Genomic DNA, 24,367 nt, shown 5'->3' on the forward strand with positions numbered 1-24,367 from the left:
ACAACCCACTGGCCTGCTTCTCTTCTCCTCCCCAGCAGCCCCTGACAGGCCTTCCTGCAGCATCTGCCATGAGGGACCAGCTCTGTCTCTCTCTGGCATCTGAGCTACCTCCCAACCCCAGATCCCGGGGACTCCCCCATAGTCTCCTAAGTGATCTCTCCCTCTCAAACCCACATCTCATCTTTCTAAAACCCTGCTTTGCAACTGGCAACTCCCACCTTCTCAACTCTCAAGATCCCACATGAGCTCTTCCTTGCCAGATGAGGCAGTTCAGCCGTTGGCTGAAGACTGGCCACAGGCCTATTTAATTTGACCTGCATGGTCTTTTAACAAAAAGTGAAACTGAATGTCTTTACACAGGGCATGATCTGTCTAGTTAGCCACAGGCACCACCCCTCCCTATTACCTTATATCCACTCCACACTCAATTCGCATACCCATGTTATCTGCCTGGTCTCTGTTGGATATTTGACAATAAAGTCCACAGAACCCTAGGATTTAAGGCCTTCCATTCTCTGGCGCCAGTATGCCTCTCAAACAAGATTGTCATTACTATTCCAACTTCTCATTCCAGAAATCAGTCTGCCCAGTCTCCCCTGTCTACCCATGGCCCTGGTGTGGCCTCCCTAGGTATGTGTATGCCTGTCTCCCGCCCTGCCTTTCCTCCTATCTGCAATGCCTTGCCCTTTCCTCTCCACCTGTTACACTGAAATCAGGCTTATATTCTACCTCATCGAAGAGGCCTCCATGGACCATCCCAGCCCACAGCATTTTTCAGTCTAGGCCCCCTCACTTGGCCCTTGTGTTTATTTCTTTGTGCCCTCAGTCATCTTTTTTGAGTAAGTTTCTCATTTCCCCAGATAAGCCTGAAAATAGGGTTCTCTATTAGTCATACACAGGAAAAGCCATACAGAACAGATGTGCCTCCATGTCATCTCTCATTTGACACAACCGTTGACTCATAACCGTCAGTCATCACCTGACGGCCATAAAACACCACAACACGCAGATTCACAATGCCTTCGGGGTAGAGGCCATGTCTCATAGTTAGTGCACTGCCTAAAACCTAGCAAAGTAGTCAATAAATGTTTATGATGAGAAAATATAAAATGCAGAAATCTCTTCTTGCTCAGAAAACAAAGAATAAAATACGATCACCACCGAGCAGTAAATTCTCTGACATGATGAAAACAACCTCTCTTGTGATTCACTGTCACTCAGACATCCAAGGACAGGTATATTTTGCCAAGGCAAGAAGTTGAGACCCACAAAAAGAGGCAAGAACTAGAAAGTCCAGAGCTCCAGTCACAACGCTGCAATAATTTGCAAGGTAAACTTGGTCAAATTTCTCAACAGATATTGATTCTTTGAGGTAATGGGATCTTTCCACCACATACTCTGCAGAGCTAACAACAGTCTGGTGATGAGCAAGAGCAGGTGGCTGAGCTGGAGGGACAATTGTCAGTGCACAAGGGAAGATGACCCCAGCCAATAACTCTTGGTTCCCCTACGCTTTATCCCAGCTTCTGTATTGATCCCTAGGTCCATGATAGGGCATAATTCCAGCAAACACCTTTTACTCCCAATTCCCACCCATGTTTGACGTAGCCACACACTGAACACAGTAGTCCCCAGTTGAAATGTTCAAAGTACAAACAGTGTTAACATGGAATTTGATAAAATTCTACCACTGGTCAGCACACACCATACCATTCCAGATGTTACATTAGCCCGGTGATGTGACTCCTGAGTCACAGACGATGACCACATTATCTCCTTTGGCAGAAATCAAAGCCCAGAGGGAGGGCGTTCCTGAGTTCTAGAACACAAAACCTTCCAGGGGGCTGGGTGTTGGCAGGAGGGTTGGATGTAGCTGGGTACTGGAACTTCTCTCCAAACCTTCTTTTCAAAGAGGTAAAATTTGAGACATGTTTTCTGTACCTTGCACTCAGAAAATATTCAATAATTGTTTGCTTCAGCTTAGGAGGAAGGTTTCAGGTTTCTAAAAAGAAGAAAAGCCAGACAGAAGTTCTGAAGAAGGGAGCATGAGAGGAGGATAAAAGAAGCCAAGTGCATTTGGTGTAACAGAACTGAAGCGGTCTAGACCGGAGAGATGGAAGAAGGAAGAGGGCAGGGCAGTGGTTACATTGGAAACAAGAACACTGATTTGGGAAAAGCACTTCTGAACTGACTGCAAAGGGTGGTGTCTGAAATAGTAGCATGGGGGAAAAAGAAAGAACCAAGAGCCAGACTTGAGGTAACAAATGGCTACATATGGCAGAGACAGAGGAAAGAAGACAGACTCCTGGAAACGTGGTGTTGGAAGAGGTGTCAAGATGGCATGGAGTGCCATATGAGGGATTTTCTTTTTTAATTTGAAGCTGTTTTCCTTCTAGCATCAGACATAGAGGTCATCTCAGCCCCCACATTGCCCCTCAGAACAGGAGGGGATGTGTCAAACAGCAGCACAGAGGCAGCAACAGAGTGGCAACTACATTTTTGCACCTACCCACTGACGGCCTGCCCTGAAAGCAAATACCTCCCTCCCACAGGCCCTTGCAGCAATGCCATGAAGCACACAGGAGAATCATCTGTGACAAAGGTGCTCCTGAGACTAGCTGCTTCAAGACAAAAGTCTGAACACCCCTGGACTCAATGTACTGAGTACTGGTGCCTGGATGGCTTAACTCTGAAAAGAATCGTTCTCCATCTGATATGACTCTCTGCACAGCAACAAGAGAGCCCCTGTGTGCCAACAATTGTTCGTTTCACTCAGCATTTCTTAAGGCAAAGCTTTTACTATTGGTTTATTTATTTTTTTTAACAGATATCTGATTCCTAAGGCATGCAGGCAGTAAACATTGAAAGCAGGCTTCTGTGTTGCAGAAGCAACTACAAGGCCACAGAAGCTAAAAACAAATGTTTCAGAATTCCTCACGAACTTATGCACATGTACTTTTTTCTTTCTCTCTTTTTCAATGGAGCAAGAACAGTTCATTGATGAAGCCCATGAACAATACCAAAGGCCTATGTTTTCGTCACAATTCTTTTCAGTCACAGGGCAAACTTTCTAATCTTAGCAAAGATGATCATAGCAGCTGACGAACTAGCCACTCTTGAAGGATTTGTTAGCAAGATGAGGAGTTTCTTATGAGGACCATCTTATAACATAGCTCTATACACAAGATGTTGGTGATGTATCACAGGATGCTTGTCAAGCTAATGTTTGGTGGCCAGGGTCTCATTTATAATGTTTTATTCATAAATTTTGCAACAGTGTAATGAATTATTAATGGAAAGATCATCTGTCAGAGACAGGAATCATTAACAGAATTTCATGGGGGAGAGGGTGGTTTATGGTGACTAGCGATGCAAGCACAGAGCTTTTCTGTTCTGTTGTGACCATGTGTTCAGATTGTCCTGGGTTTCCAGTAACAGAGCTGGTACCATTTGCCACCTGTCAAGGCAGCCTCTGCAAAGCACACCCAGTCAGCTTCTTCTTGGTTACTTGTCCATTTTATAAAATCTGCCATCATGATGGCACCAACAGTAGGTTTCTAGTGCCTGTGTCCAGGATACTTGGTAATATTCCTGGACATAAAAGGGCATTCTGCTTGAATACAAAGCATGGCTCTTTAGAGACAAACTGAGGTCTAAGAAGAGTAGCTAATATTTACTTAGTACTTACTATGTACCAAACATTATGCTAGGTGCTTTATGTCAATTATCTCATTAAATCCTCAAAACCTCATCATACCAAAGATACGAATATTATCCTTCTTACAGATGGGAAAACTAAGGAACAAACAAGTTAGATGAATTGCTCAAGGGTGCACAACCTGGACTTGACAAAGCTAGGATTTAAATTCAGTTCCCCCCTTGACTCCAAAGCCCCTACTCTTACCAACGATTTTAATATACATAAAGTTTAAAGAGTTATACAGCTGTCATTTTCCAGGAGATGCTTTCATAGCTGTCACTACCATGCTGCAAAATATCTGGATCAAGGGAGAGCTAAATGTTGAAAGAGCATGTGACTTTATAGAAACCCAGGGAGACACAAGTTATAAACCTCATGACTTGGGTCCACATCATACCAGTCCCATCACTTACAAAAGGCTATTAACTGACCGTGAAGAGTAAAGTGTGGGGCCAATCTCCTGGGCTGGAATTTCAGCTCTACTACTAACCTTGAGCATGACATTGAATCTTTGTGGGCCTTGGTTTCCTCATCTGGTAATAACAGAACCTCCCTCAAGGGATGTCATGAATACTAAATGAAATAAAACACGTAAATTACTCAGAATCGTGTATAACCCACAATGAATATTAACTATTAATAATTTTACCAATTTCCTCATCTGGTAATAACAGAACCTCCCTTAAGGGTTGTCATGAATTCTGTGAAACAAAACATGAAAATTACTCAGAACCATGTATAGCCAACAATGAATATTAACTATTAATCATTTTACCAATATGAGTCTGTGGGCAAGAGGCTAAGTCCACTTGAATTTCCTTGTCGTAAAAACAGATCTGCAGAGAGTTGTTATGAGGGATAAGTGAAATAAAATCCTAAAAGCATGGAACACACTGATCTCATCACAAGAAGCATTCAAAAAAATGCTCTTTTCTCCTTCCCAGGATAATACTATCACTTAACTTTCAGAGACCTCAGCTTCTCATGTTATAAAATTATAAAATAAAACAATGGCTGGGCACAGTGGTTCATGCCTGTAATCCTAGCACTTCGGGAGGCCAAGGTGAGCAGATCACTTGAGGCCAGGAGTTTGGGACCAGCTTGGGCAACATGGTGAAACTCTGTCTCTACTAAAAACATAAGAAAAGTAGCTGGGCGTGGTGGCACACACCTATAGTCCCAACTATTCAGGAGGCTGAAGCACAAGTATCACTTGAACCCAGGAGGTGTAGATGGCAGTAAGCTGAGATCCACGCCACTGCACTCTAGCCTGGGTAACAGGGTGAGACTGTCTAAAAATAAATAAATAAACCTAAAAAACATGATTCTCACCTATTCCCATGGCTTTGTCTATCTCACAGGCATGTCCCAGCCAGAGCCCATCAAAGGCCAAGATGGAAGTGAGGAAACCTGGGTTCTGCTTTTAAGCTCCAGCATTTGAAAAGCCACTTACCTTCCCCTCAGCCTCAATTTCCTCATTTATTCATTGTAGTACATCTCAACAAGTGTGGCTAGACAGAGTGCTAGCTGAGAGTACTAGCTGTTAGATGGGCAAAGACAGATAAATAAATAAGGTACGGTCCCTGACTTCCAAAGTGTGTACACTCTAGTGCAAAATAAAGGCATGTAAACAATTAAGTGCATTGACTGTTGTATGAACAAGACTGACAGGCCACCCAAGGGAGGCAGTAATCACATTTACTCCAGTAGGGCGAAGGGAGATTCAAAGAAGACAGACCTTTGAGTTAGGTCTTAAAGATGAATGGAACTAGAAGAAAGGTATCCTAACATCTGCAAATGCTTAGAGAGGCAAAATGGGGAATTGTAAACAATTCATTATAGCTTGAGTATAAGATACATCTAGTGGAGTGGCAGGAAAATCAAATAATAATATCTTAACTACTTACTTGGCAGGATTTCCATGAGACCAAAGAGAATAGTGTATTAAAACACTGAAAAAGACACAGTACTGCAAAAACATCATGTTTGATCATTATTAGTACTCTAGCAAGGCTCTTTATGGTACTTAATTTTCACCCATTTCCTCCTAGCATGAGAACTTAAGCTATTGTTTCTTTGCTTACTGCCAGTTTGCCTCCTTCCTCTGTCCCCTAAGAGAAGGAAGAGAACGATTTAGCATCAATCTAAGTGGAGAGGACGGAGGAAGAAGTGAGAAGAAAAACAACCAGCTCCCTGTTTTAATTACCATAAATCCTAAGTCTCTTTTCTAAGTCCCTTAACAATGATAAGGTTTTATATTTTAAAAGAGTTCAGTGCTTCCCGGCAGAAAAAGAAACCTTGACCCTAAACATCATGGTTTTTCAAACGTTCTTGACAATAACTCATGATAAGAAATACATTTTATATCACAACCCAGCACACACACAGGCACACAAAGAAAGGTTATAAAACAGTACTGATAACCTGTTAAATGCAATGTGCCCTGACATTTTCCCTTCTTGTTTAATCTCATCAGTGCATCAAAACTTAACAGTGTGAAAAACATCACTAAAGACAGGAGGGTTCATGGAAGACTTCAAAAGAATGGTTTGCAAATCCCTTCACTCTTTCTTGTCTCTTGTATTTTAAGACATTGCAAAATAGAGGAAAGTCCAGCCCGTTTTCTGGGAAACAACAAAACATTCCTGTGTGCACAGCTCACGTGGTGTGTTGTTTGACAATAAGTGAGACGTTTCCATGTGGGGTTTCTTGAGTGTTTGTTTGCTGTAGCTGATTAGGCGTGTTGACAAACAGGATTTCAAAACCCCTTCTTAGGCAGGGCCTTGGTGCTCTTTGAAAAGCATGTCTCCAGTGTCTTTTCAATGAGAACATTCAATAAGCAACTTTTTTTACATAAAGGGCCCATCATACATTCTAACTCAGAAGTGACCAAGCATTTTGCCTCAGGGCTGCTGAAATGGGAACATGATGCCTAGATGCTTTTCCAATCATGCACAGATTGAAAATTCACATCACCACCATCACTACTACCACCACCATCAAGGAAAGAGTCTGCAACCCTATGCTCTGTTAGCTTTTGTGTTCAACCAAAATCCTAAAGCTGCAAAGGAACATAAAGGTCATCTGGTCTACTCTCCTGGAAGGATAGCCTACTAAGCTTTGCCATTTCACAGGTGAGTTATTTGTGCTCTGTGGGGCCTTCCTTGTGGTAATGCACAACCTTTAAATGTTTTTACCATCACACTTCTGAGTATGCCATTTCTCTCTCTTAGAATGTGTCTTCCTCCAGCCCATGCAAATCTCATCTATCCTTCCAGATTACATCTTAGCCCACTAAGAAGCCAACCCCATACTCAACAGTCCCTGTTCATTCTTCCTTCTTCTGAAACGAGATTAAGCTCACTGAATTCACGCAACCATGTGTTTAATGGACAGTTAATATGTACTTAGTGACTTCCTAATATTTAAAAGAAGAGTGTTTGTCACCATATGTTCTCACTTATAGGTGGGTGTTGAACAACGAGAACACATGGACTCAGGGAGAGGAGCATCACATACTGGGAGCAGTTGGGGTGGGCAGGGGAGAGAAGTGGGGGATGGGGAGGGATAACAGGGAAAAAAATGCCGGATATAGTATGCACCTAAAGTAAAATAATTTAAAAAAAAAAAGTGTTTGTAAGAAACTTTAGGATTTAATCTTTTTTTTTTTTTTGGATACAGAATCTTACTCTGTCACCCAGGCTGGAGTACAGGCGCGGTATCTCGGCTCATTGTGACATCCACCTCCCAGCTTCAACCATTCTCCTGCCTCAGCCTCCTGAGTAGCTGGAATTACAGGTGCCCACCACCATGCCCAGCTAATTTTTGTATTTTTAGTAGAGACAGTGTTTCATCATGATGGCCAGGCTGGTCTCAAACTCCCGACCTCAAGTGATCCACCTGCCTCAGCTTCCACAAAGTGCTGAGATTTCAGGCGTGAGCCACCATACCTGGCTAGATTTAATCTTAATTGAATCTTTCTTACAAAATAAGTATCAAGGAGTAAACAGAAAGGTTTAGCATTCTATCATAAAGATATTTAAATCCTGCAATTATTAAAGACATGACTATTAAGCTATTCATCTTCACATGATCAGGAACCAGTGATTATATGACGGTTAATGCCAGCACTGTTGATTTTTCTAATAAACTATCATTTGGGAGATGGCTGTTTTCAGCAACTGAATTCTTACATGTAGTAGATAGGGAACTGGGGGCTTTCTCCCTAGTAAGATACTGTGGTAGTTGCTGCTTTAATGGAAAGAGGCTCTGTGCTTTGATCCACAGAACCTGTGTTTGCTGCTGTCCCACAAGATTCATATTCTCTCTCTCAGTCTCTCTCTCTCCTTCTCTCTCTCTCTCCCCACTCTTCCTTTTCATTCCCACCTTTGGTTACTGTTGTAATAGGATCATTGAACTTCGTAACTTGTAAAGAACTTAAAGATGACCTATGCCACCTGATAAAGAATTCTAACCAAGAAAAGATTAGCTGATGTGCTTCAGATCATCCTTGTAGAAAATGAAAGAATTGGGGGTAAAACCCAAATTTTTCTGTTACCCAGAGAAATCAGGAGCTAGAAGTCTTAAGCCTGACACCACCTAGCTCTTGAGTTTCATTTCCCTTGCCCCTGAACTTCCTGTCTTCCACCAGGTTCCTCTGTCTTACCACTAAGGAATCTCCCTAGGCCCTTGACACCAAACTGTCTTCCTTCCATTAACCAATTCCCCAATGTTGTCTCATCTCAATTGCATGATTTCTTTTTTCCTACTTGGCAATTTCACTGTTGATTCTGGTTTTCTCTTACCCAATACCACACCTGCCAAAACCTCCTAGCTTCTTTCTTTTAACCCTTTGCATAACTATTGCAGGCAGTTACATACAAAACTGAAGCCTGTGACCATGACTGTCTTGCAAAGAGTCCTGTTTCTCCACCTAGGCTTTTGGAATCTGTGTCTATAACTATGCTGTATGCCGTATTATAATACAATGAGAAAAGAAAGTTTTCTCTTTAAGCGGGCAGGTAATTTCTTAAGACATATAGCCAAGCAAATGATTATGCCTAAAGTTAAGCAGGGACAGAAGCACAGTTCGTTGACACTATCTGAAAGTACCAAAGTTCATTCTTTATCAAAAACATCAATATCTTCTCCAGCTCGAGTGGAAATGCTGATTAATGTGAACCCTCTCTTTCTTGTTCTCGTCCATTTCCTTGTTAAAGTGTCAATGGTGTCAAAGCAAAGACAGGACAAAAAGATGGGCAGTAAAAAGTCCAATAAATCAGAGTATGGTGGTAAACATGTGAATCCTGGAGGCCAGCTGCACAGTGAGTCTTGGTTAACAACTGAGTGACTGGATACATGGCTTAAACTCTCAGTTTCTTCATCTGGTAAATGGGTATAACAGCAGCATGGATCTCACAGGGTTTCCATGCGAATTAAGTAAGTTAATGTTTGTGAAAACACTTAGGACAATGCTTGGCACATATTAAGCATCATATAAGTATTTGTTAAATAAATCCTCAGTTTGAAATTATTTTAATAATCACACTGTGTCTGCTGACCTCCAAATCTTACTAGCAGGATCTACAGGCATTGTGAGGGTTTCTATACCACACCACACACACTCTCAATATATCTCCTCCATTATGAACTGCTGCCTGATAATCCATTTTATAATTCCTTCTCATCAGGAATGGACAGAAGTGTACTCCTGAACCTCTCTCAGCAACAGTCCCCATTGCTGCAGCCACACACAGTGAGAAATGGCCTCTCTGCCTTAGAAGACAAGGTTTGTGAAACCACAAAAGTTCTTGTTTGCCCACACATTACAAATTCTACCTGTAACCCACAATTAGCACTGGGGAGGTGGGGCAATAGGCCACCTACCTCAGAAACAATAGAAAGGGAAAATTCTATCAAACCACATATCTTCTTGGTACAGGGCTCATAGCCTTTCTCTCCTCCCTTTCTTGTTTTTTTGTTTTTGTTTTTGTTTTTGTTTTTCAGGCTCTTGCTCTGTCATCCAGGTTGGAGTGCAGTGGTGCGATCACAGCTCACTCAACCTCAACCTCCCGGGTTCAAGCGATTCCCCCACCTCAGCCACCCAAGCAGCTGGGACTATAGGCATGCACCACCACAGCCAGCTAATTTTAGCATTTTTTGTGGAGATGGGGTTTCATCACTTTGTCCAGGCTCTCCCTTTCTTTTCTTTTTTTTTTTTTTTTGAGACGGAGTTTCGCTCTAGTTACCCAGGCTGGAGTGCAATGGCGTGATCTCGGCTCACCACAACCTCCGCCTCCTGGGTTCAGGCAATTCTCCTGCCTCAGCCTCCTGAGTAGCTGGGATTACAGGCACGCGCCACCATGCCCAGCTAATTTTTTGTATTTTTAGTAGAGACGGGGTTTCACCTTGTTGACCAGGATGGTCTTGATCTGTTGACCTCGTGATCCACCCGCCTCGGCCTCCCAAAGTGCTGGGATCACAGGCTTGAGCCACCGCGCCCGGCCCTCTTTCTTAATTTTACTCCAGTCAGGCTCTTAGCTACACCAAATTTGACCATCTCAAGATCAGCACAAGTCCACCATTTTGCTAAGGCCAGCAACACCTGGTCTTATGCCACCTCCCAGGGGTACCAATACTGCTAATGCTTTCTCTCCTCGACTGCCTTCTTCTCTTGCTTCTAGTTCCCCAGAGTCTCCTGGGTTTTCGATTCCTTCTAGGGCTCCTCTGCTGGCTGCCCCTTGCCTCCCAACCTCCTTACATTGCAGTGCCTGCCCTGACGCTCCTTCCTTGGTCCTCTTCTCCTTCATATCCACATTCATGTTCATGGTGAGTTCATAGAGTCCTGTGATTTAAAATACCATTTTTCCCCCCAGGACTCTCAAATGTACATCTCCAGCACAGACCTAAATCTTGAATTCCTGATTCATACATCCAACTGCCCACTCAATAGGATTGGCATGCCCCCCTTGGATGTCTTAATAGGATTCTAAATTTATCTTGTCCAAAACCAAACTCCTGATCTTCCCCTCAAACCTCCTCCTCTTTAGTCTTCCCCATCTTGGTTAATGACATTTCCCATTTTCACTTCCACCTCTTATCTTCCCTTCTACTTATCCATCAGTAAGTCCTTTTAAAAATATCCAGAATCTGGCCAGGTGCAGTGGCTCACACCTATAATCTTAGTGTTGTGGGAGGCAAAGGCAGGCAGATGGCTTGAGCTCAGGAGTTCAAAACCAGCCTGGGCAACATGGTGAAATCCTGTTCCTACAAAAAATACAAAAATTAGCCAGGCCTGGTGGCATGGGCCTATAGTCCCAGATACTTGAGAGGCTGAGGTAGGAGGATTGCTTGAGCCCAGGAGGCGGAGATTGCAGTGAGCTGAGATCGTACCACTGTACTATATCCCGGATGACAGAGCCAGGCCCCCAGTCTCAAGAAAAAAAGAAATCCAGAATTTGACCATCTCCTTCAACTATCATCTGGCCATGGTGATCTCTCCCAACTACTGAAATACTCTATTAACCCATTTATGCCAGAGCTTGCAATTTTTTTTGTGAAAAATCAAAACTTGGTGATGACCTTGAGCAGCAGGATACAAACAACCCCCACAAGCCTAGTGTTCCAATAGTGGAATACTAGGCATAAGTAGGTTAAACAATTTTCCTGTTTTTGCAGATTCTTCAAACAGTAGCCAGGAAGATACCATTAAAATATAAGTCAGATCATGTCCCTTGTTTAAAACCTTCCCATAGCTTCTCATCTCACTTAAGAGAACAGCCTGGCCAACATGGAGAGACCCTGTCTCTACTAAAAATACAAAAATTGGCCGGTGTGTTGGCACGTGCCTGTAAGCCCTGCTACTCAGGAGGCTGAGGCAGGAGAACTGCTTGAACCCGGGAGGTGGAGGTTGCAGCGAGCTGAGATCATGCCACTGAACTCCAGCCTGGGAGACAGAGTGAGACTTTGTCTCAAAAAAAAAAAAAAAAAAAAAAAAAAGGAAAAGAAAAGAAAAGAAAAAAGCTGAAGTCCTTATAACCACATGACCCTACTATTATCTGAGTAGCCCACCCCCTACCTCATCAGCTCCCTGACCTCATCTTTCCCTATTCCCCCTGCTCACTCCATGCAGCCACAGTGGCGTCCATGCTGGTCAGGGCTCCTGTGCTTACCACTCCTCCTACCTGGAACACCCTTTCCCAGACACCAGTATGGTTCGCTCCCTGACTGCCTTCACAGCTCTGCCCAAAAGTCATGTTCCAGGCATCCCTCACAACACTGTTTAAAGTGCTAACAATACCTGCTTTGCTTAGCATTCCTCCCCTTCCCTGCTTTATTTTTTCTTCCTTACCTGATTCATTTTTCCACAGGAGACTCATCTTATTTTACTTATTTTGTTTACCCCCATTAGAATACTTATTTTGTCTTTCCTTATTAGAGTGTAAGCTCCAGATGGGTGGCGATTTATGTTTGTTCTTGTTCACTGCTGCATTCTTACTGCCTAGTAAGTGCGTGGTACATCGAGAGGCTCAGTAAAGATGTGCTGAATGAATAGGAATGATGGCTTGCTTGGTTCCTCTTACCTACCTAAGACAGTCATCACTGTCTTCATTAGCTTCATGGGTGCCCTCCGGCGGCTGATGGACCCACTTGTATGCGGAGACAAGACGTTGGTTTTCCTCTTGACGTACATGTAGATCCGCAGGTACACCACAACCATGATGAAGAAGGCCATGAGGTTGGACACTGTCCAGAAAACAAGGTAACTCCTGCTGTAAATGGGGGCCAGGGAAGAGCAGGCAGAGATGTTGCAGAGGCAATTCCAGCCCAGTGTGGGGACCGCCCCCATAAAAATGGCAATGGCCCAGACAAGCAGTATGAGCAGCGTCACCCTCTTTTTGGTCAGGTTGCTGTGGACCCGCATCCTCATGATTGACATGTGCCTTTCCACGGCAATAACCACTAAGTTGCTCAGGGAGGCAGTCAAGCTAGTATCCAGAAGCCCCTGGCGGAGAAACCAGCGGTTGACAGTCAAAGTTTTTGAAACTGGGCCTGTGTTAAACATCAGGAATACATAGGCAATTCCAGCGAAGAAATCTGCAGCAGCTAAGTTAGCCAACAAGTAGTAGAAGGGAAAATGAAACTTTCTGTTTTTGATCACTGCCGCAATGACCAGAGAATTAGAAAAAAAAATAAACAGGCAGAAAAATGTCCCAACACACAAAACAATCACAAGCTTCGTTCCTGTCCACTCATCGACAGTATCAGTGTTGCTCCTATTATAAAAAAAGTCCATGCGCTTATCATAGTGACACTCATTCATTGTGGAGAAGAAGTGAACATCCTAGAAAGAAATTTAAAGAAGAAACAAATATCATTTGTAAAATCAGTCACTAAACCATCTATTGCTATTTCTAAGCCCCTTCTGGCAACTCCCATCAATCACTTAAGGTCTCAGTGCAAATGTCCCTTGCTCCAGGACCCAGCCTCTGACCTCCTACCACAGCATTTAGCTCACATTTTTATTGTTTCCCATGCTGGGCTGCTCAGGTTAAGAGGGTGTATCTCTTATTTTGTTCACCATTATAACCGTAGGATTGAGTTGCTTTGTCCGCCTCATTATGGGTAATTGTTGACCGGTTGGCTGGCTGGCTGAATGAATAAATGCTCATGGAGGCATCAACAGGGCAAATGTGCTGAGCCCTGCAATATCCACTCTGCACTGGTAACAATTACAACACATTATGTTAATGCTTCCCCTGGCTCCCAGTTCATTTTTTGTTTATGGATATGTTCATTGATCAAGGGGAGGTTGGTAATTCCAGGTACATTCTTCCCAAGACAATGGGAGTTGAATTACCATTCACATAACCAAATGGATTCTCTAAGGGACCAATTTTCCACAACTTCTGATTTCACTCCTGATCCTCCTTAAGAGACAACTCTGACATTCATCTATTAAGCATATGATGCAGGGAATGGAGACTTTGGTTCCAATACCCGCCTCCTTTACCTTCTGTTCACTTCTTCCTTATAGTTTCCTAACCCAAACTGTACCAATGTGAACTTGCTCAACACGGCAGCTGGTGGAGGATTGGGCCTCCATAGGCAAGACTGAGATTTGGAATTGGGGCAGATCTCCAACTCAATGTAAGAACATACCTACTAAGTGAGGGCTTGTCCTTGGGACACTTTTCTGAAAGAAGACCCCAAATTGGGATATCAGGTAGACAGGGAAGACACTAATCATCTCAGTAAAATATCTCTTAAATCCCAAAAGTGGGGGATCCAGGCCAAGGAGGGGCTGGGCGGAGGCCCCACGGATGCCCATCTGTCTACATGTGGTGGGGAAAACCAAGTATTCTGCCTCACAGTGACATGGTCACAGCCATGAAGGGTCCTATGGAAGAAGATTGGGTTTAAGGTCAGGATTCTAGCTTCTGGGAAGAATCACCATCTGCTCCCTCACTGAGAATGAGGCTGTAACTTATTCTCTGGAGAAGCAGAGATTCAGTCAGCTCAGGGACTGAGCAGCCCTCTAGGGGTGAACGAAGTGGCTGTGACAGTAAAAGCTTAGTAGAAGTCCCCAGGTTTTAAAGTTCCCAGAAATTCTAAAATCTAATCCCACAATCAGAATCAAGGAGACCAGATAATAATATTAAGTAGTACAAAAGAGAAATACATCTCAGTCTTCTTTTTAATTTATATTTTAATGGTATAATAATACTTCTACATGAATTAGATATTGCTTTTCTGCCACAGCAAATGGGAGGTAAATATCATTTTATAAGCTTAAAAAACAAAACTGGGAGTAGTCTCAAATGGTTCCAGGGTCTTTCAATTACAAGAAAGACAAATGGTTTTCAATTACAAGAAAAGACAATTACAGTAGACAATGGTTCCAGTATCTTTCAATTACAAGACAGGAAGACTCAATTTTCATAAAGACAACATAAAAATTACTCTCTTTGGCAGGCAGTCACCAATATTTACCTGTAAATATCAAATAAATTCATAAAATATCATATATTTATACTATATCATCATTTTACCAAATCAAAAATACAGAAAGTATAATTTTAATAGCTTCACAATATTCTATTATATGAGTAGACCACACCTTACTTAACTAATCCTAAATACTGGACATTAGGGTTGCTTCCTGTATTTCACTTTTATAAGCAAGGCTGCATTCTTGTGCATTAATCTCTATATACCTGGCCAATTATTTCTTTAGGAATAACCCAGAGATTTCAAATTGAAGTAAAGGATATAAATCTATTTAAGGGTTTCTGATAGATCTTGTTAAACTGCACTTAAGAGATATCTTTTTGTTGATGTTGTTGTTGTTTGTTTTTTTTTTCAAGATGGAGTCTTGCTCTGTTGCTCACCCAGGCTGGAGTGCAGTGGTGCAATCTCAGCTCACTGCAACCTCTGCCTCCTGGGTTCAAGCAATTCTCCTGCCTCAGCCTCCCAAGTAGCTGGAACTACTGGCACGTACCACCACACTTGGCTAATTTTTGTGTTTTTAGTAGAGATGAGGTTTTACCATGTTGGCCAAGCTGGTTTCAAACTCCTGATGTCAGGTGATCCACCCATCTCAGCCTCCCAGAGTGCTGAGATAACAGGTGTGAGCCACTGCACCTGGCCTGGGAGATCATATTTTTAACTCTACCAGCAGCATATGAGAGTTAAATACAAAGTTACTAATCTAGTGAAATTCAATTTAAATATTTAAAGAGAAATACAGCTTTCAACCATGCTGAAAGAGGCCTGAGGGAACTTGTGAGACTCTTTTTGCAACACTACCATTCAAAGACACAGCATTTGCCCCCTTCTGGAAGCAGAGACCAGGCCTTCACCAGACACCAAATCTGCTGATGCTTTGATCTTGGATCTCTCAGCTTCCAGAAAAGTGAGCAATAAATTTCTGTTTATTAATCACCTAAAGTACTTTTGTTATTACAACAGGAACAGACTAAGACACTACATGGGAAATTTTAATAATACAATTATTATGTGTCTTTTCTAATTAAAAATAATGTATGTATTTTACTGTTACATGCTCTATATATCTAAGAGAAACACATTTCTAATTTTAAAATTCAGATTATCCTTGACTAATTTATTAAAAATATAAAGATGAATATGTCACAAAGACACTGGAATTAAGACACTACAATAATACTGCTCCGATTTTCCTAATTTTATTTTCAAGGGATCTTAAAATTTTAGTTTTATTTCTTATGTTTGGTCGAATTTTTAATTATATCAAGCACTAAAATCTCAATGATTTTTACTTCAAAAATTTCCCAATTCAACTGTCCCTTGTCAAAACCAAAACGGTTTAAGACATGTTTTGAGCAAAAATTGCCCTGAGACTGAGAAGTAATTTTGTCTTACACAGTTATCACAGAAAAACTATGATTAGCCAGAACTCCCACCAAGCAGTGCTGTACCCTGGCTCCAGATCCTACTTTTGGGAGAAACAGGGAATGAGAGCAAAAAACTTCATATAGGAAATTGGTGAAAAAGATTCCACAGAATGGAATTCTATACAGTCCATAAAATATATACTCATTATGAAGTTGCAGTAATATAAGAAAAGGCCCATGTCATTACTTTAATAAACAATACACATACAAAAATTTGTGTGTGTGTTAACTATTTTAAATGATACACGTGTCATTACTTTAATATAAAATACACATATAAAAATTTATGTGTGTGTTAACTATTTTAAATGATATAGAAAAAGATAATAAAAAAAAATCTCGAAACGTGAATAGTTAAGAATGGTGGAACTGTAAGTCATTTTTTAAAAATTCTTTCCAATTTTTTTTCCATCTACTACATTTTCTGTAATAAGTAAATCAAGACTTTTAATCAGGAGCATATATTCTACTTAATGTATTCTATCTTTCTTCTACAATTATGGTTTTGAAAAATCAAAATTAAATGTTTAAAGGAAATGCCTCAAAGATTTGCATATGGTCAGTTTATTCTTACCAGCACAGCATACTTAAGGGTTTTTCAGTGACAACAAAAATAAAATAGTTTTCTACTTAATCTTCACATAAACCAAAACTTGGCTTGGTAAACCCTGACCACACCAGGGCATAGCTTTCACCAATTCTCCTATAAAACACTTCCTAATGCTATCACCACAGATCTCCCCAGTACATAACATATTATCTACAGATCACCATATTGTCTTAGCTAGAAATTACCAAAAACTTTTAGCAAGCTTATAACAAATGACTGATTCATTATCTCCTGGCCTCTCTTAACCATTAAAACATGATTCTGTAATTTTCAACAAATTGATAAGTTACTTTAGTCCTAGCCTAAATGTCTCCTCCACAAAGATACCTTCTCTGACCAATTCAAGATAGCTCCACAGCTCTCATTCTCAGAAAGTCCCAGTCTACCTCCATCAGAGTTACCCAGTTGCCTGTGACTCAATAGTTTCGTTTGTGTTTAAGCATGTATTGTCCATCTCCCACCCCTAGAAAATTCCACTCCAGCAGAGCAGGGAACTTGCCTATTATGCTCACCTCTACAGCATCAGTACCTGTTGAATGAATGAAAGAATGACTCTCTGCCCTATACTATCTTTTTCCATATCTAAAATGAAAAGTTTCTGTGAAGTGCCTTTGTGGACTTACACATCATCACTAAATATGACAATTAGCAAGCTCTGTCACCTATTAACTAAGTGTTCTCAGATACATGACTTAATATCTCTATTATTACTATTTTTCATTATTAATATTTGAGTGCTTATTCTGTGCCAGGTGCTGAACCAAGCATTTTACATAAATTATCTCATGGAATCCTCCCAAAAATGATGTAGATACTATTATTACACTCATTTTACAGTTGAGAAAACTGAAGCATCCTTGTCTAAGGTCACAGAGCTAGAGATTCTATTCAGGCAGCCTCGGTGTACAGCCTGCATTCTTATCTGCAGCACTGCTTTCTCTCCACCGGCATGTGAAATGCCAGACAGAACCAAGAACTATATTTATATATACAATAGTTACAGAATTACCAAAATAGAATGATCTGATCAAATCACATTAAAAGACTGCCCCATACTATAAAAAACTGGGGCCGTTCTAAATAGCCTTTGGCCTTTTCTTTTTTTCTTAAATAACCCTGAGAAGGGTAGAAAAGATACTTTTCTGAAAATATGTTTTCAATTTTTATGGTAAGTAGGATACAATATGGTCAATTTCAGCACCAGGTTAACACTGCTAAACTTTACTTCTGTCAAATCCCAAGCTGTTTTTTGTTTGTTTGTTTGTTTTTCTACTAAAGGTTTAGAGGGTTTGATAGTTCTAACCTAGAAACAAAAGATGCTAAACTTTGGAGCAATTACCACAACTTCAAACTTCAGTAATTTAAGACTTCATAAAACGATGGTTTAGAAAGTCTATATGTGGAATCCAAATGAAAACTTCATGAGCAAAGCTTTCATTTAGACTCTTCCAAACTTGCTTCCCTGAAAAAATGTCCAGCCAGCCCAGAATATGGAAACAATTATGAAAATTAAGACATCTGAAAACCACTCAAGCAGCTTTTATTTCTAGCTACATCTTAGGAGACAAGTTGCTGCCTGGCCTTTTAGCTGGCTTTCAGTAACAGTTTCCTCTTCCTCCTAGGAAGAAGTACGATACATCAAAGACATGGTCAGTCGATACTGTGCATATCTTCTTCTCTATGGCTCACAATGTAGAACAGTCCTCTCCTCTCAGGAAACCCGATCCAAATGGGAGTTGGATGTTAGGTTAGTACTCTAGCAACCAATCCTGGGTAAGCAATCAGTCTGTTCATGAATTCCTTTTAATAATTCATGTTAATGGCAAAATCAGGATAGCATGGAAGATTTAAATCCACATGGAATCCCAGAGGTTCATTTTAGCCATTAGTTTCACTTGCCATTCCTTCTGCCCAGAAGCCTTTTCCCCCAGATACCCGGGGGGGGGGGCTCATTTCTCTACCTCATTCCTGCTCAGATTCACTTCGTCAGAGATCCCTTCCCTGCCACTCTCTAAAGAGCACCACATGACCTCACCCCCTGCTGCACTTAAGCCATTTACCCTGCTTTCTTTTTCTCCACAGCATTTCTCCCTACCTCAACTATCTACCTGTGTTATGGTCATTCTCCCCAGCTAGAAGGTAGGCTTAGGAAGGCAGAGAATATATGTTGTTACGGTGCCTGCAACAGTGCCTAGCACACATTAGGCACTCAATAAACATGTGTTAAATGTAGAATTAAATGAAATATTATTGTGCACTCATGCCTACAGGCCCCCTAACCTTTACCCAAGCTGAGCATTATTACTTTATATTTCTGTATATTCTCTAATTTGGGTCTCATGACTCATTCATTCCCTGGGTAGACTTAGCTCCAAGTCCTGCAAGCTGAGAGGTATGAAGAGTGGGTTCCCTACCTCCAGAAAAGCAGCTCACCTGAGCAGACCAGTCAGGGTCACCCTGAAGGACAGTCCCACAATACAGACCTCTCCCTGTTAGTATGAACACAAGAAATAAAGATTCCTCTTTGAATAAAACTTCAAAAGAGACAGAAACCCAATGGCCAAAGCTAGAACAACCCAAGCAATAAAATGAAGTATATTAAATTATAACCCAAGGTATATAATCAGCATCCATGAGTCCATACTGATATAAATGACTGAATAAAATAATAAATGGAAAGATGAGACAAATCCCCCAGGCAAAAGAATACCAAATAAACAATATAGATATTCCACCATAAAGGAGGGGGAGCACAGCTTCTTTATATGTAGGCTGCACATAGGGACCTCTTTCCAAAGAGCACAGTACGGAAATGGGGCTAGGAGGGGTTAGTGATGTCTCCACAAAGAAGCTTGACAAACACTACTTCAGGATAAGTAAAAGTAAACATGCTAATCAAAATGCTTAAAATAGGATTTATATATAATATAAATGCACATGGTCTATTAATACAGGAAATAATCCTTAGGTCATTGTATAATCACATTTCAGTAGCTTTACTGTTTTTTTGTTTTTTTGTTTTTGTTTTGTTTTGTTTTTGAGATAGAGTCTCATCCTGTCACCCAGGCTGGAGTGCAGTGGTGCAATTTTGGCTCACTGCAACCTTCGCCTCCCAGGTTCAAGCAATTCTCCTGCCTCAACCTCTCAAGTAGCTAGGACTGAAGGTGCGCACCATCATGCCCGACTAATTTTTTTTTTTTGTATTTTTAGTAGAGACAGGGTTTCACCGTGTTAACTAGGATGGTCTCGATCAGCTGACCTCGTGATCTGCCCACCTCAGCCTCCCAAAGTGCTGGGATTACAGGCGTGAGCCAGCACACCCGGCTGTAAGTAGCTTTACTATTTGAAGGAGTTGAGGATGTCAACAACAATGATCAATCATGTTGCTAGTCTGTAATCTTGATAAGATGTGTTACTCCATGATGGAGATCACAAAGTAAATCACAGTTTACTCTGTTATCTTCCTCCCAAAAACCCATAACCCTAGGCTAATCATGAGAAAAACATCAAACAAATCCCAGCTGGGGAACACTACATTTCTGACCGGTACTTCTGAAAACTGTCAAGATCATCAAAAACAAGGAAAATCTGAAAAAACATCACAGCCAAGAGGAGCCTAAGGAGACATAATGACTAAATAGGATATGCATCGTTGTGGGGATACTAGAACACCGAAAGGACAGGGGTAAGAACTAAGGAAATCTAAACAAAGTAGGATTAGTTAATAATAACATATCCCTATCAGTTCATTAATTGTAACAAATATACCACAGTAATGTAAGATTTAATCATAAGGGATACTGTGTGTGGGAGGGTGTGTAATATAGGCACTCTCTGTACTGTGCTCAATTTTTCCGTATATAGAAGAGTGCTCTGTAAATAAACAAATATTAAAAATAATTTTTAAAGAGGAGGCATGTGATTGACTCTACTACACTACAGTAATTTAAAAATAAATAAAGCCCCTGTGTTTCATAAGTAGTTACTTTACTCTTTGATATGGTAAAATAAACAGAGGAGTAGCAATTTGTTCAAGATTAACTTTAAACAGATATTGTCTGTAACTGAGAATGAGATGCCTCTGTTATTTTTGGATAAAGCGAATATGTTTATTTTTCCCTTGTAAGGGTAGGGCTAAAATTCTGTTTCCCTAACTTTATATTCTAGATCATTTCACTGGAGAAAGCTAAACCCTCAGCATTGCCAAAGTTTGGTTACTCTATTTCTTTTGAACAATTCATTTATTTTTTTGAGAGGAGTCTCTGTTCTGTCACCCAGGCTGGAATGCAGTGGCAAGATCTCTGCTAACTGCAGCCTCTGCCTCCTGGATTCTCCGGCCTCAGCCTCCATAGCAGCTGGGATTACAGGCGTCTGCCACCATGCCCAGCTAATTATTGTATTTTTAGTAGAGATGGGGTTTCACCATGTTGGCCAGAATGGTCTAGAACTCCTGACCTCAAGTGATTTGCCCACCTTGGCCTCCCAAGGTGCTGAGATTACAGGCATGAGCCACGGCGCCTGGCCTCTTTAGAACTCTTTAGAATTCTTTAGAAATCTTAAACTTGGACATCTAAAATTGCTCTGATCTAGATTCTGTTTCGCGTAGCAACAAAGTCTCCATAGTACACTGGTCAGGAGGGGTTTCGAGAGGAGAAGTCAGAGAGAGGTAAGCACACAATAGGCGTGCTTGGGAAAATACTTAATACAAACGTAAAGCTTAAGGGTCTCAGGTCATCTTCAGCCCAGAAATGGTGACACACTGGGAAAAAACTGCAGCCTGAGCTCAGCAGAATAAACAGGTTGGTTCTTGTGTCAGTGCAAGTTTTGGAGCCCTTCGGCAGAGAGGACAGCCTATGGCATGTCAGGGGATTCACCTACTGTTCTCTCCCAATCAAGTGGGGTTTATAGAAGGCCTTGGTATATATACACAGCTTCTACCCTAGGACTTGTTTAATAAACAACTAGAATCAAAGATATTGTTCCCCAGATGCTCCTGATTGCTGAAGACTGTCTTAAGCCTCTTGGTTAAACAGGAAAGCAAACATGAAAACATACAGAATTGAACTAAAAAGGTGACACATGAATTTTATGTGATCAGCAAATGCCTTGACTTAGTTTATCCAAACATGACACAAATCTTTACTTGTGTTTGCTTTATATATTATATAATTTTAATCTTTTGTCTAACTCATTAGGCTAGAAAGATGACTAATACATTTTTTCCTTTGACTCATAAAAGGACAGAAAAAGTAAACATGCTAATCAAAACACTTAAAATTAGTATTATTTATATATAACTGCACATGGTCTATTATTCAGGAAACAATCCTTAGACCATTGTATAATCATATTTCAGTAGCTGTACTATTTGAAGGGGTTGAGAATGTCAATTTTTTTTTTTTTTTTTTTTTTTTTTGAGATGGAGTCTAGCTCTGTCACCCAGCCTGGAGTGTAGTGGCGCAATCTCAGCTCACTGCAACCTCCACCTCCCGAGTTCGAATGATTCTCCTGCCTTACCCTTCTGAGTGGCTGGGACTACAGGCCCACGCCACCACATCCACTAATTTTTGTATTTTTAGTAGAGACAGGATTCACCACGTTGGCTAGGCTGGTCTCGAACTCCTGATCTCAGACAATCCACCTGCCTCGGCCTCCGAAAGTGCTGGGATTACGGCATAAGTCACCATGCCTGATCAAGAATGTCAAATTTTAAAGTGCAAACATTCATAGCTGAAAGAGATATTCTTCTTATACAAAGGACCTTGCCATATGCAAAAAAATATTTTGAGACATCTCAAAGTGCTTGTTTATACCAAATGACTTCTGCTATGACATAAATATGTCCCCCAAAGTTCATGTGTTGGAAACCTAATCCCCAGTGCAGTAGTATTGAGAGGTAGGACTTTTAAGAGGTGGACTAACGGAGGTGGGCTCCTGATCAAAAAGAATGAGTTTGGCCAGATTTCCTCTCTGTCTTACGTGCTAGCTTCTCCCTTCCACCTTTCCACCATGAGGTGACCCTTGCCAAAAGCCAGTACCGTGCTCTTAGACTTCCCTGTCTCCAGACTCTGAGAAGTCCATTTCTTCTCTTTATAAATAACCCAGTCTTTGGTATTCTGCTTGATAGCACCAGAAAACGAACTCAGGCAAATTTCCATGAAAAGGAAATTCTATTTCTTTACATTGTAAAATTCACAACAGACAAAATTTTGGTTTCAATGGTTTGTCCTAATCGAACTCTGGTACCGTATTCCCTCTCTCACTCCATTTCATGACCTGTCTCCCATCTCCAGTCCCGAGAAGGATAGTCAGGAGTCTCTTGCTCCACATGGTTTGTTCTAAGCAATCCTGTTACAGCAACAGGTTAACAGTGACCTATGGCATCTCCTTCTTGTTTCTGGAAATCATACACACCCAGGTTAGTGCCTGTCTGAATCCTCAAACTCTACATAGGAAGGAAAATAATATGTTTAAAGCATGCAGCTGTAGTGGGAAACAGTTCTTCTAATCAAGGCTTCAAAGATACTAAAGAAAAGCACTGTTACTGCTAAACAAACAAGCCAGAAAGGCTCCTCAAGAATCCTATGCCTTGATCAGAAAGCAGGATCCATCACTGGAGAGGAAGGCTCATACCTCATACCCCTCCTCTTCTACCTCCCTCCCTCTCCTACTCTTGTCTGGTAGTAAAGGTACCCAGGTTGTGTAAATGAATATAAGGCACACTTGAAGACTATGCCTAATCTCATCACGTGCATCCTCCAGCTCCCCTCCCTACACTGTATCCCACAGGGCTGGCCCTTAGGGACTGCTTCCTTGCTTTCCAGCTTCTGCCAATGAAAGACACATCAAGAGATGAGAAGGAGGGAGGAGGGTAAGGTTGAGATACTGATTTCTCCTGCCTCCTCCCCTCCAGGTTGCTGCAGGTTGACTGGGTAACCACTGTCAGGCAGCCCTCTATATACAGGAAACCTCCCCTTCTCCCTCCCCTAGCTTTCAGGTTGAGAGGTGTTAACTGCTCCCTGCTGTTTCTAGCTCAGGGGTACTGTACCATCTCTTGTTGGTTTCTATGATCTCTGCCCTTACTCTGTAAATAGAACCCCTCCCTGCCACTCCAGTTCCAGATTGAGTATATCGCCTCTTTCCCATGGAACTCTACAGTTGCCATTTAAAGTACATTGTAATAACAACATAAACTGTTATTTGAAAAGTCATACATGTTATGGACTTTCTTAAATATTTTAGAATGATTTAGTACACATTTCCTAATTATAAATGTAATAACTCTAAGAGAAAGAATGAGGAATACATCACATTCCCAAGAGCACAGACCAGTATCACAATTCTTTTGATGTCCTCAATGTCCCCTCACAAATACCAAAATCCTAGTAAATTTCTCTGCAGATAGTAACTGATTCAACAAATGAGTGATCTACCCATGGTTTCCTGCATACTAAAGTCTACCTCACAAATGTCCCTCAGTGTCATTCAGAATCAGTTCCAACTGTAACTGTATTCCGGCCTTCTGCACTGTGGAAATTTCATACATGATATGGATACACGTGTTAATTCTAAGAATTAGCCAGATTTGAATTCAGACACTACAGAGAAGGAAGCAATAGACTT

At 41.2% G+C, this 24,367-nt stretch overlaps 1 protein-coding gene across 1 annotated transcript in view; it reads right to left on the bottom strand.

The window, feature by feature from the left end:
- The window catches only part of LPAR3 (lysophosphatidic acid receptor 3), a 78,760-nt gene that overhangs the window by 39,682 nt on the left and 14,711 nt on the right, over positions 1-24,367 (bottom strand). The window contains exon 2 of the mRNA XM_003921361.4: positions 12,287-13,043. Coding sequence (XP_003921410.2) covers positions 12,287-13,022 — 736 coding nt within the window. The 5' untranslated portion in view covers positions 13,023-13,043. The remainder of the gene's footprint in view (positions 1-12,286; positions 13,044-24,367) is intronic.

Source organism: Saimiri boliviensis, chromosome 11 (assembly GCF_048565385.1).
Source record: "Saimiri boliviensis isolate mSaiBol1 chromosome 11, mSaiBol1.pri, whole genome shotgun sequence".
NCBI lineage: Eukaryota > Metazoa > Chordata > Mammalia > Primates > Cebidae > Saimiri > Saimiri boliviensis.